Source organism: Athene noctua, unplaced genomic scaffold (genome assembly GCF_965140245.1).
Source record: "Athene noctua unplaced genomic scaffold, bAthNoc1.hap1.1 HAP1_HAP1_scaffold_66, whole genome shotgun sequence".
In the NCBI taxonomy this organism is placed as follows: Eukaryota; Metazoa; Chordata; class Aves; order Strigiformes; family Strigidae; genus Athene; species Athene noctua.
This window is the reverse complement of record NW_027437556.1, coordinates 599,490-612,885: the sequence shown is the minus strand read 5'-3', so window position 1 is coordinate 612,885 and position 13,396 is coordinate 599,490. Positions and strand designations below refer to the sequence as shown.

The following is a 13,396-nucleotide window of genomic DNA, read 5'->3' as shown; positions in this document are numbered from 1 at the left end:
ACTAATCTTCCCTCAAGGTATGAATATTTCACAGTGTCTGGAAGAATCCACTTAAGATTCAGGAGCCGCCCATCCTTTGAGGAGTGCTCGCTGTGGGCCTTACTGCCCTCTTCACTGCAGGCAGCTCTCTTGCTTTGAGGAGGGAACTAGTCTCTCCTTTGCTTTCTTCCAAGAGCAGCTACTTTCCAGCATATTTTAATAAAGCTCTAAACCATGTGAGAGCTGCATGGTCGATGTGTGTGGATAGTGCCTACCAAGGTAGGGCCCTAGTTGCTGACCAAGGTTTCTTGTTTCTACTGTGTGCTTGATGGTCTCTGAAAACTTTGTGGTGTACATGCTCCTGGCACAAGAGTGGCTGGACTGTGGCGAGGACCCATGGAGGCTATCACAATACAGATAACATCAGTAATTAGAGAAGCACTGGGGGAGAATTCTTCCAAATTAATTTTGCCTCAGAGTAGACTGGAAAACGAGGAGAAGAAGGGCTGTCGGGATCTAGACAAGCTTCATCTGCCATGCTGTATTTTCTTTCCTTGGCCAAGAGGCTCAGGCAATAGAGCAGTGTGACAAATTCCTGCCTATCGCTTGACTTGTCTTCACCACCCAGGCTGTGGGCTCTGGGCTCACCCTGACTGCAAGATGAAGCATGCTAGCCTGCCCCCAGTTACCGAGGTTGAAGCTGGGTCACAGCACCTCACCACCAGCGTAAGGAAGCATGCTCGTGTAAACAGCTACAGTAGCTTTGCTGATGCACGGGAACTTGTTCATCAACCACAACTTACTGGGGCCCGTTTGTTCTCTTGGTCTGATGTTCATGTGCAGAGCTGGTGGTTTAGGCTGATGGTGGAGTAATACCTTGGCTGCCTTTAGGAAGAGATTCATCTATGGCTTCTTTTATCCCTGAAGATGCCTACACAGCGCAGCTGCAGCCATGCAGGCTCTTGTAGGGCTCCTGTATCTCTGAGCCCCCTCAGAGCTGCCTCTTCCAGAGATTTCTCCTGTGTGAAGCCAGGGCTAACAGCACCGTAGCAAATCATGCTGTGCAGACTCAGGCAAACAGCTTTACTTAAGTACAGTGGGAATTTGTGTTCTGGCAGCTACATTGATGACTCGGGTCTTAGGGGAGAAATTGAGCAAATCTCCAGTGCTGACAAGGCACAGGAATTTCCTAAAGTTGCATTTTTTAATTTCTGTAATTAATACATGAGGAACCTTTTAAATGTCTGAGGGGAGGCAGGGGGAGAGCCAGGCAAGGGAGGAAGGAGGAAGAGAAGCAATTTTATGCCTGTGATTTATGACTGAAACCATGCAGTCAGCTGCTAGGCCCCCTGTGTGGTGCTCAGGAATCACTGCTCTCCTATCGCTGATTTACCAGACAAAGGCACTCTCTGTTGCAACACAGAGCCTCTGCAGACCACGCTGGTATCCTCAGAGGCCACGGCGGCTGAAACCCCCAGCCCGGGAGGACTCGGCAATCCAAGCTGGCAGCCAACCGGCTTCTCTGGGATTTGCCCCTGGGAGTGCCTTGCTCTTTGTGTTTTACTTTGAGCTGGGGCCACATTTCACTTTGATTACTCATGTTTCTTTTTTGTTTTTTCTTCTTTTTGATTTGTTCTTAATCGTCTTGCTGGATTTTCATGCTTTGCTCGTTAGACTGGTGTGTTGCAGCATGACTGGCAGTCCTGGAGGAGTGGGAAGGGAATAGGTGTGTCCAGTGTCCATGAGACATGCAAAAGAAGCCTCAATCCCCTTTTATTTTTTTGATCAAATCTACCTGCCAAAGTTGAGGTTCTACCCAGGGATTTATGCCAGCTGTTGCTACATCCAGTCATAAATATGGTGGCATGGAAAGATATTTTGGGCATGTATCCACTTAGAACAACAAAAACCCACATGTCTACTTAGAAAGGAAACCTTTAAAATTATGCATACAAGCAGTGCTTTGGCCTCAAAGACCGTTCTGGTATAGCCAGGTTCATTAGTCCATTTTGCAGGTTAAGGAAGTACAAGGATGACTTTTCAGCTCACCCTCTCCAAACCTGCGTGGTGATTAGATGGGACAAAATGGACCTTCCTGGGTGGATGGACTGGCAAGGTGGAAACAGCATTGCAGTACACTTAAAACACAGCACACTCTGTGCATGGTAGTATTGTGAGGCAGGGCAAACAGCTGAGGTAGCTACAACTTCACCTAGGTGCTGTTAATGAGGAATGGTGTGCCTGAAAATCTTTGTCTTGAAGAAGCTCTAGGATCAGTCTTCACTTAGTCATATCCCCTTTTGGGAAACCGTGTCTCAAAAACGCTGAGATTTCTCAAGTTTCCACCTTCTGCTTTGGAGCAGAAGTGAAATCAAATGGAAAAGTTACCAAAATACACTCCCACCCGCCCCCACGTAGGCACTGAGCCAAGATACTAACAGAACAACTCTGCAGTTATGCAATTAATTTATCAAAGCAGCTTGGTTTGACTATTTGTTACAAGATCTTACATTTCCATTACAGTGACTTGTGACCAAACTCCTTGCCAGAGCTGGGGAGGTGCGACAGCCCTGCTGCCTGTCCAGGGGTGCAAACCGCACCCGTTTACCGCCCCCTCCTAACACCGACAGGCAAACGCCAGAAACGGGGAGTCAGCCAGACGCTGCCCTGAGGCCGGGCCTTCCTCTGCTCTTGCTTCGCTCGGCGGGCTCGCCCCTGGAAGGCCGGCAGCACCCGGGCTGCCACCGCCGCCGTTTCCAGCCAGTGCCCCAGCTGGCTCTCCCCTCCAGCCCATGCAGCGGGGGAGAGCATGAGGCCTTCTCAGGGCGCCTGCCCCAGGCACACTACCGGCAGCAGGACTTTGAGGTATTTCCAGGGCTCTCACACGGCCTGGGGGTCTGAGCCGAGCCTGGGCCCTGGTGGGTGGAAGCTGTGGGGATAAACTGGGCTGAGCCTGTGGTCCCTGGTGCGCTGAGGAAACGTGTCTATTTATATAAAAGCCTCCCGGTAGAGCCGTGGCCTGGAGATGCTAGAGTGAGTGGCAGGGTTATATCCAGCTTGGTGGTTCCTCGTTTGTGCGGAAAGCATGACTGGCCCACGGGCAGGGGTGGTGACCTGGTGAAGAGCAGTCCTGCTGGCTGAGCTGCTGCCAGGCCACGATGGGTAACTGTTCTGGCAGGCTCCCCCAGCCAGATGTCATCTTTCCAGGAGTCAGTGTGAAGTCAATGTGAACTGGCCAGAAATGTTGTTCTGCACCCAGAGCTGATCCAGATCAGGCTTGCCCACCTGAGCAGTTCAGTGGTGAGCAGAGCTGGTGTTTGTGGCCGTGAAAGTCATAGTCAGCCAGAGGTGTGTGTGTGGATTTCTCTGCTCCTGGGGATAATACCATGTCCCACAAAGGCTGTCTCATCTCTTGTCAACCACCTGGCTGCTGCTCACCTTTTTCAGAGCTCCCCCTGCTGCCAGGTGAAAGCTGACCTTGGTTGTCAGGCTCGTGACAGTTGTCTTATGAGCCGCCTCATGAATTGCCCCACCTCTCTGTTGCTCTCTCTCTCTGGATGGCTGGTTGTGCCTTTGGGGTGCATTTACGTTTCTGTTTCTGCTCCTGCCTGATGTAGTCCTAGATCCTGTCCTCACTGCCTACTTTCTGAGCCTCATTCCTGATCATCCATGCTCTCCTGCCTTTATAGTCGTAGTTGCAGGATCCAGTCTTTTGTTACCTTGTTCCTGGTTGAAACCAGCCACTTCCGCCCTTGTTTCAGCTGTAATAGCTTCTTGTTCCAGGCTATATGGTTTGCATTACAGGCTCCCTGATTTCAAAGCCCTCAGGCCAGCTTCTAACTCCACTCCTTCTGCCTTGCCCACTGGATTTGTGGACCTTTTTGTATATCTCAGCTGGCACTGACTTCTGCTTTTTAATGTTATTCCAGTGCTACTGCTGCCTTGTCTATACACAACAGATGCTTGCCAGTCTCAGCTGAGACACCCTGAATGGATTCATAAAAGTGTGCTGAGAAGAAAGATGCCTCAGACGGAGGTCAGACATGGCTGCTGACCCTCAGGAAGAGCAGATTGCTTCTTGCTGTGTGCTGTGGTGCCCTCTCAGTGTAGAATGACACCCCTTCAGATCTCCTAGTGGAACAGACCATTGGTCCCTAACCCATTTCTGTCATGATGATCCATGTTAAAAATGTCTAGTCTTCAGTCCTATTGCTTAGCCTGGATCACTGTGACAGGACCAGAACCAGACTGCACATAAAATTACAGATTTGAGAGCACTGACCCTAGAAAGGGGGCTGGAAATGAATACATGGGGGTAGTAATCTCTTTGTTTGTTGTGAATACACTTTTATGTCAGCCTAGGCCACGTGATAAGAAATGCCAGGGACAGCAGTGATCTAAGCTGTGCCCATTTTTAAGATACAGGTGACTGTAGAATCTACTTGGAATTCGTAATGCCTGATTCTTGCCAGGTTATATCACTTTGTCCCGTAACAAGGCAAACAGGGGTGTCTTGCATTCCTTCTGTGATCCGTTTTGACCAGTGGCTGCTGCATTCTCTGGACAGAAGGGAGATGTCTCTTTTGGTCGAGAAGGAATGCAAGCTTAACACCAAGGAAGAAAAATATTTCAGCCATTTTGCTAGGAAGTATTTAGGGTATGTTGCCTGGAAGCTCTTTGTGTTAGAACCATTCAATTTTGCAAGGAATAATTAAATATTCATTGTGAGAGATTGGAGAATAAGCACTGCTCTTTAGTCTTCTGGTCTGAGCACTCACATGGAGGGGGAGGAACCAAGATCCCAGCCTTAGCTTCACTGAATACGTAATTTAATGTATTTAAATGTTAATTGGAGCCCCGTTGAATGCCCTGAGCATTAAGCTACAGAAGTATTGCTCATTCTTGTCTTTTTCCTTAACCCAATTAATATATAATTATTTTGTGCAAATTAGAACCACCCTACAGGAATGATAAAGATTCACCTTCCTTGCTGTATTCTCCGACTTGCTGATTATTCATGTGAGGTGAGGTACCTGCAGGTTCAAACCTTCCTGTGGACAATGATATGAATTTGAAACAAGGTCTTCCAAATTTAGGTTAAGTGCTCTGATCATTGAGTTGGTGGCTGGGGGAGGTACATCTTGCGTTGCAGATGATCCCTTCTGGATCAGTCCTGGTGAGGGAGAGGTGGACTGATGTGTAGTAAATCCTGCCAGGGCTTAAGCACGAGTTAGGATTGAGGTTGCTCATCACTGTCTAGATTTGACTGTGTAGTACCAGGGCCCTCGTCTGTTGCTGGCATAGGTGATAGCTGAGTCTGGAGAAATGAGAATGTGGACTTCAGCTCCTGAATTCCCTTTGTGACTGTAGTCATAACCAAAGCGTACTGTCAGGCTTGCCTTTAAATGAAAATCTCTTACTGTTTCGTTTGGCTTTTCTTTTTGTCGACACTACTAGAAAGCCCTGTGTGAATATTCAAACTGCTTACTACTCTTACCTCCCAGTAACATTGCAATGAGACAAGATGTCCAAGAGGGCCAGGCTCGGTGTTTATGTCGCTTAGGAAGGCATAAGGAGGCTCTGGATATTGCAGAAAAAATGGTAAATAATGCAATCGTTCTTTTAGATTTTGAATATTAAAATATTGCCAGTAGTTCCTTTATATGGACTATTTTCTGGAAAAATAATCTTCATGTGTACAATCCTTCAGGATGTTCAGTGCTCAGAGTATTTGGTAAACAGAGGGTAACTGTCACTGCAGATATAATCACTCTTTATAAATCAGAACACCCTGTACCACAATGAGCTCCCTGTGCAGGGAGGCTGCTAGTCCTGGAAGGGACTAAATATCATGCCCTGCCAGGCAGAATTAATGTAATGTAATAGGAAGTATAAGAAAGGGGATAAATGAATGCTTAAATCTTTGCACTATAAAAGGACGGCTCAAAACTCCCTTTTATTTCCATATACTCGCTGCCAAGCTGCCACCAAGAAGAGTATCTCACCACAAATTGAGTTTTTCCCATAAAGGAAAAAGTCCAGAGGCTCTAGAGTCTGCTAGAGTTTTACTGCTGCTGTTTATTTTACATAAAAGGTGTTTACGCTACAAAGAAGGGCAGCTGTATAAAACTCTGAAAGCATATAAACAAATGACAGCATTTGAGCCTCCTTGCCTTTCAGACTGGGACAGGGCAGCTGAAGGGAATGCTGTCAGCTTCATCGTGCATGATCTCTATCATGTATCGTTTAAAATTAAGAGCGCAGTTTTGTACAATTGAAAAATTACCTCTAGTGATATATGTGTGTCATTATTAAGGGAGACATTTTCTTAGGCTCTGAATGATGATTCTGTTCCACTCCTGGTTTTAATCTATTATCTTTTGTTTCTGGAGAAGCAGTGCTACTAACACAGATCACTTAACAATGGTTCTCAACCTGCAGTTTTCCATTTACCAGGGTCTGGAAAATGTAGAAAAAAAGATCACATGCCTGCAGCAACTGATCTGCTTACATCCTTTCAACCCTTGGTACTGGAAGTTACTTGCTGAAGTTTATATGAGCCTTTTACAGAGCTTGTCTTCATCAGTCATTCCAGAAACAAATATAAATCAGTCTGAAGAGGTTATTGTAAGGGGTGGTAGTTTCAAAACATCGACTGGAAGAGAGATTAATTTGCAGCCTCACAGATCAGACAGCCAGAAAGAAGATGCTTGGTCCGGCCTTGCTACAGAAACCAAGAGTGAGAATGCAGTGACTTGTAGCAGCAGCCAGGCTGTAAAAGAATTCCTCTGCGCTTCAGAAGAACTGGAAAGGATGGACGAAGGGGAACACACAGCCTCTGAGTCCTGGGAGCAGAACATGTCGAAGAAAGTTGGGATAAAGGCATGTGCCTCATTTATTAGAGCAAGGTAACTAAATGTATTCTTAGAATAATGTTAACTTTGCCCAATCGAGAACAATTTAAAGCATATTTTTCCCAGCCTTAATATAATATAATAAATAAAAATATTTATTTTCAGTTTACATTTTCAATTAAATGTTTGTTTTGGCATTGGCAATGCTAACTTAGAAGCACTCTGCTCTTGCTTCAGATCTTAAAAAACCAAATCCACAGCATGGTAGCTCCTGAGTGAAAAGAGTAAACCAGCGTCATACACTGTTGAGAAGTAAAGCGTTTTTTAATGGCCTTATTATATTAATCTTTTCAAGTAATTATATACAAAAGGGCTTGTTCTTCAACAAATGCTTCTGTTAGAGCATGGCTGTTTCCTGGTTTGGTATTAAAGATGCAGCAGCAGAAGTGCCCCAAAGGGAAGGCTAGCCAGTCTTCCTTCTGCGAGTGCCACCTGTCTTATTTGCTTGAAGCCTCATGCTTGAGCAAAAATATATTTTGTAATAATACCCCAATCTGCATAATGGATGAGGTTGAAAAATGAACTCTGTGACAGCTGATTGACAGGCCTGCATTAAAATGCTCTTTCCTTTTCTTCCCTCTGTTGCTAAAACTCTTGCACACAACAAAAATCCCCAAAGCGTAATCTGTCAAAGAGATAATTAGGAACTGGTTTTGTTAAAATAGTCTTGGATTTTTTCCCCCCCTCTTGCCTCTCAGTAATGTATGAGTCACTGAGAGTATTTAAAGCCATTTTATGAACTTCCACAAATGTTGACAGCGAACACCTGTTAGGGCAAGATTTAAGAAATGTAAAAAAAGATATAGTAGCTTCTAATTGTACTCAGGCTAAGAGATGGTGACTGTAATTGCTACTTGGGAGAAGTTAATAAATGTAGTACTGATATTTAATATTAAAGCTACATTCATATTAAAATAATCTGTGTTGCTTGTTTTGGTGTGTATAGTTCAGCATTGAGACAATTAAAAATTGTGGTATTTGCTTGCTTGGCTGCACAGTTTCACAAAATGTTATTGTGGTTTATATTTGCAGATACACTTGTCCAGGGTAAACTTGTCCCCTGCTCAGGGCTTATGCATTAAATAGGTTGTCTAATATTTTCAGGTCTGTTGGATTTTAAGTGCATGTTGCATAAACAGGTACAAGGTAAATTGCACCTGGAAAGGGGATGTTGGTATTGCTTTTTGTAGGAAATAAGGTTCTGTGTTAAAACATCATGAGCTCTTCTAGTTTTGTCAACCAAAAAAAAAAAAAAAAAAAAAAAAAAATTGGATAAATTGTTTTGTTTAATTTTTATTCTTTTTTTTACATTATGTTGATGCAAATTTTGAAACAAAAATGCTTTACAAATTAAAAATACTTTCTGTTTTTACTTTGAATTTCCCAGTCAAAACTTTATTGAAATTACAAATGGTTTACTGGCTCAGACTTATAAATTTTGATGTTTATAATGCTCAACTTTAATCTAAGATTTTCTCTTCATAAAAATACACTCCGTTATTGTAACACCTGCTTTGTTTAACCTTGGTAAATGTGATACAATTTGTTGTCCTATATGCATAAAGCTTGAGTTAAACATAGTTTCAGTCATGATACTGCTAAGTTCTAGTAGTCTCTTGGTTGAATATAGTTAGATATTTCCTCTGCTGACGTGTTTTACAGTCCTTGTGTGAGGATGACTCTGGAAACTGCCACTGCGCTCTCTGGTCGAGCAGTTGGTGATGGGGTCCCTCAGTGACACAAACCCACATTGTGAGCACAATGTCTAACCTTCACCAAATCATGGTGGTGACTTCTGGGGCACTGCCTTGAATATAAAACGGTGGTGAAAGCTGTTAGAAAATATTCCAGGGTTGGCCTATGTGGGGAGAATGAGATTTGTCTAAACCCCCAAAATTTCTAGCTTTTCAGGTTACAAAGTCAATCACTGCCATAGGCAAAAATGCACTGCTGTCTTGTTAGGCCTTAATAAGGATGTGGGACTCCTGATGTACTACAGTTAATGCTAGCAGATCCAAGCTTCACTTTGAAATTGTGTGATGGATGCATGGAGAGAAAAATGTTTGCACTTCTCAGTACTTCTGTGGTAGCAGGGGTATACCATACCCATAGTAGATTGATATGGATGTATTCACTTCTTTGCAGGTTTTGCAGTTAGCAAAAGTCAGGAAGAAGAGCCGTTCTTAAGTATTGTATTTTGGTTGGTTTTAGGTTTGCTGACTTGCTCTTTTGCCAGCTGTGCCTTTTTTGAACTGCCTTTTTTGTTTCAGGCTTTTACTTCAGCTTACTCGGTTACAGCAGTCATCCTTTGCGTTAGAAAATAACATAGAAGGTCAAAAAGAAATTGATGACAAAGTGGCACGACTTGGTTTCGGTGAAAACTCCTTGCTGTTGATGATCAAGGTAAGGGGATGTTTCACAGTGTGCAAGTTCTCAGCTACACGTAGGCTGGTTGAGGTACCTGAGCCAGTTCAGGCACAAAGTGTCTGTAAGCATGACACTCCCCTCAGGTAATTAACTGTGCCAGGAAACATGGTAAATTAGCTGGGACCAGTTGTCCTGGTAGTGCATTATCTGGAACTGACAGTGATAGCTATATAGCTTTTGGGAATGTTCAGGGTTGTTAAGTTTCTCACTGGATGTGTACTTGCAGATGCATCATCACTGTGAGTTTCTTGGGATGCAGATTTTATCTCAGGAATTTTAGATACCACAGAGTGAATCACAAGTATGAAATGGAAGTGGAGATTACTTTGATGACCACAGCAGTATTAAACACTTCCAGAAAAAGTATTAAACATTTTCAGAAGATGACAGAGACATCCTTTTACATTATTTCTTTGTCCTGTTTGATGTACTGGATTCTATTTTTAAAGAAATACAAAGGGGGAGAGTAACATTGCATGACTTTATTCATAGAGATTAAACATTTTTAGTGCCATTTATAGAATTTCTGACTTTTATTTTAAGGAATAAAAGGAAGCTAGTGAGATTCTAACTTCGCTGTCAGTCTTACAGCTTTAAGTTAGTGAGCACCAAGCCGTTGCCAGGGTGGCGGTAAGTCCTGTGGGATTTCACCGTAAGAGGGCAGCAGCATGTAGACTATCTCAGGTTTTGGGAAGCTTGGAAAAGAAACTTGTTTCCTTGCTTCCCTTGACACCTCCAGGAGGAGATGAGTGTTGGTGCCTTTGCAAGGTGAGCACTGAATGCAGAGCATTGGTGTTGAGAGATCCGCTGGCGCTCAGAGAGTAAAAGTCTCCCTGCACAAGCGTAGCCAGAAGCTGGGCGGGGTTGTGCAGCTCTGTAGCTTGGGCACTCAGTTCTCGGTGGTTACAGCAGAGTGCAACAGGCAGACAACTTGATCGTGACTTGGAAACTTCTGCATGGCATGTGGTTCATGTGTCAAGGGCTTTTCTTGTAAAAATCTGTTATCAATGTCATATTTGTTGTTTTCTCTGCAAGTTATTTTCTTGTTTCTCATCTTTCTGACTGAACAAGATCAGCAGGCATAAAAAAAAAGTGTATCTTCAGTTGCTTTGGTTTCCTGTGGATAAATGCTGTCCTCTCGAAGGAAATCTTTTATTGTTCCTCTGAAGGCAGTTATAAATGGAACAGAAATAGGAGAAAAACTCTACTAACTAGTTTTTAATCCCAGGACATGCATGTTCAAACTTGATTGCTCCTCAGAACCAATTTTGAAATAACAGGCTTTGGTTTTTTTCATTAAAAGACAAGTTTATATGAAAGACTTTGCTGCAATAATTTTTTAAAAGGATATCAAGTTATCCACAAGAAAAGCATGGCAGAGAGGAGCTTTAGCTTTGGAAGCTGATTTTCCACCCCCCCCGCCAAGAACTACTTCTTGGTGTAGAAGCAGTCCGAGGCTCGCCTGCCATTAGTTGTAACACTATCAAGACAGGAGAATTGAAAGAACAAACTTGCCTAAATGAGGCAGAATTTCCTTCTCAGCTCAACAGATGTGTTTCAGATAAAAGTGTTCTTATTTCCTTCTTTTCCTAGGAATTTTCCTCTGGCAAAATTGTATGATTCAAGGGACACTGTTTAAGATCAATGCGAAAAAAACATGTTGCCCTGTTCAGACTCTAGCTTTGATGAAAGCATGGAAATATTAAGTGAAAATGTCAGTCGAAGACACTTGATGAGGTATTGTATTTTGAGATGTCCAATCTCTGTTCATTTTATAGAATGAAGAGGAAAAGTGAAAGCATGCACAATGAGTCACATCATGATAAATCTACAGCTAAAAATCTGTGGGTGTATATGATTATGTTAATGTCAGTGCCAGTATCTTAGAACTAGAATCACTCTTCTTAGGAAATGTCTTTTGCTTGTATAAAAACCATGCCTCTTTCCCCAAATCCCTTGAGACTTCTCGTCCACTTTGGTTTGGTTTTGGAGATTATTTGCCCGACCCTGAGACTTAAAGATTTGCAGGTTTAGGGAACGTCCATCCCTATAAAACTCTTTGCACATGATAGACAGCAGACTTGGGGTCTGAATCCGTATGGTCCACAGGCTTTTATTTGCATGATGTGGAGCACTGGATTATAAACCTGAAGTTCCCTAGTCTTGAGGGGGGAACCATACAATGCGGTACGATACGATACAATACTTCTATACAATAATTCTAATCCAGTAATTCTTCTCTCCTCTGCCCTCTTTATTAATGTAGAGAGTTGGCAAAGCCGAACTCAGACCAAAAAAATGAAGACTATAAAGAAGGTAAGTAGTTGTAATTCCTTAGGATTCCTTTTTAGTCTGGTTTCTGAGAAGCATTGCATTTGGTCACTCTATTTAACTTGCCCCCAAAATCTTCTGAACACATCAGCCAGAATCGGCTGAAGTTGTGAGTATTGATATCTCCAAGATAGTGAATTTCCTATGAGTTTTGTGAAGAGAGGTAAGTGCAAATAGGAGGATGTGCTGTTAATTCCTTTCAGGCTGTGGGAGAGCACAGTGTGAATTCCAGCCTGTTCTTAGGCACTGGAGAATCTGTTCCTTAGCCTGGGTTTCTTGGTGACATAGATTTTTCTGGAGTTTGCAGGACACCAAGTAATGGAAAATCTGTCTTGCAGCTAGGAGGGAATGTTGCAGTATTGTCGTGGTTCAGCTAGGATAGGGTTAAGTTTTCTCCCAAGCAGGGGGAAGGGATCTCTAGCCGGGTTATTCACACCATGCTGATGTCAGGTCCGTCATGGCAGTGCGGGAAGCTTTCCTTTGTGGCTTTGGTGGCAGAAAGCACGCATGGCGGGCTGGCTGTATCCTTGCGGTATTTCTCTGTATATCTTTTGTCTCGTTTACTGTCATTACTGTTTGTTGTTGTTACTATCGCTACTGTTGTTGTTCAGATTGTTTTATTACACTGTTGTATTAAACTTCTTATTTTAACCCGGGGTTTGTGCCCTACTTGTGTCTGGGGGTGGGGGAGGGACAACGGCAACGTGGTCTCCGGTCCCAGCAGGGCCTAAACCAACACAAGTATTATCATAGAACAGTTTGGTTGGAAGGGACCTTAAAGATAGATCATCTAGTTCCAACCCCTTGCCATGGGCAGGGACACCTTCCACTAGACCAGGTTGCCCAAAGCCCCATCCAACCTTCCAGGGAGGGGACAGCCACAGCTTCTCTGGGCAACCTGTGCCAGTGCCTCACCACCCTCACAGGAAAGAACTTCTTCCTTATCTCTAATCTGAATCTACCCTCTTTTTTGAAGAGTTTAAAACCGTCACCCCTCGTCCTGTCCCTACACTCCCTGATATCGAGTCCCTCCCCAGCTTTCCTTTAAGTACTGGAAGGCTGCTATAAGGTCTCCCCAGAGCCTTCTCTTCTCCAGGCTGAACACCCCCAACTCTCTCATCCTGTCCTTGTAAGGGAGGTGCTCCAGCCCCCCGGTCATCTTCTGGGCCCTCCTCTGGACCCACTCAAGCATGTCCTTCTTATGCTGCCAGAGCTGGACACAGCACTGCAGGTGGGGTCTGACGAGAGTGGAATAGAGGGGGAGAATTGCCTCCCTTAGCCTGCTGGCCACACTGCTCTTGATGCAGCCAAGGATACAGTTGGTTTTCTTGGCTGCAGATATACATTGCAGTGTCATACTGAGATGCTTCTCACCAACACCCCCAAGCCCTTCTCCACAGGGCTGCTCTCGTTCCACTCATTGCCCAGCCTGTACTTGTGCTTGGGATTCCCCCTACACTTGTGCAGAACCTTGCACTGGGCCTGACAGAAGTTCGTGAGGTTTGCACAGGCCCACCTGTCCAGCCTGTCCAGGTCCCTCTGCATGGCACATCCCTTCCCTCCAGCGAGTCGACTGCACCACCCAGCTTGGCATCATCAGCAGACTTGCTGATGGTGCACTCAGTCCCCCTGTCCATCTCTCCAGCAAACAGATTATTATATATTGCAATATTTTATGATATTGTAATACACTATAATATTGATTTCATTGTAGTGTTGTAATCTTTATTGTTTGTTTATACTAT

The 13,396-nt window shown here is 44.0% G+C and overlaps 1 protein-coding gene across 1 annotated transcript; it reads left to right on the top strand.

Moving 5' to 3' along the window:
• The first annotated feature begins 646 nt into the window (after positions 1-646).
• Positions 647-10,940, top strand: LOC141955010 (zinc fingers and homeoboxes protein 1-like). The gene is made up of 6 exons (XM_074895082.1): positions 647-705; positions 2,769-2,844; positions 5,437-5,579; positions 6,369-6,887; positions 9,164-9,296; positions 10,914-10,940. Exons 1-6 carry the CDS (start codon positions 647-649, stop codon positions 10,938-10,940), a joined length of 957 nt encoding a protein of 318 aa, XP_074751183.1.
• Positions 10,941-13,396: the final 2,456 nt, after the last annotated feature.

What these genes read in the sequence shown, in the direction of transcription:
- LOC141955010 (XM_074895082.1), top strand. Translation starts at nt 647, where the DNA reads ATGCTAGCCTGCCCCCAGTTACCGAGGTTGAAGCTGGGTCACAGCACC. An exon ending in ACCGGCAGCAGGACTTTGAG is followed by an intron (nt 2,845 to 5,436) that starts GTATTTCCAGGG and finishes CGACACTACTAG; the next exon opens with AAAGCCCTGTGTGAATATTC. An exon ending in CTGGATATTGCAGAAAAAAT is followed by an intron (nt 5,580 to 6,368) that starts GGTAAATAATGC and finishes CTTTTGTTTCTG; the next exon opens with GAGAAGCAGTGCTACTAACA.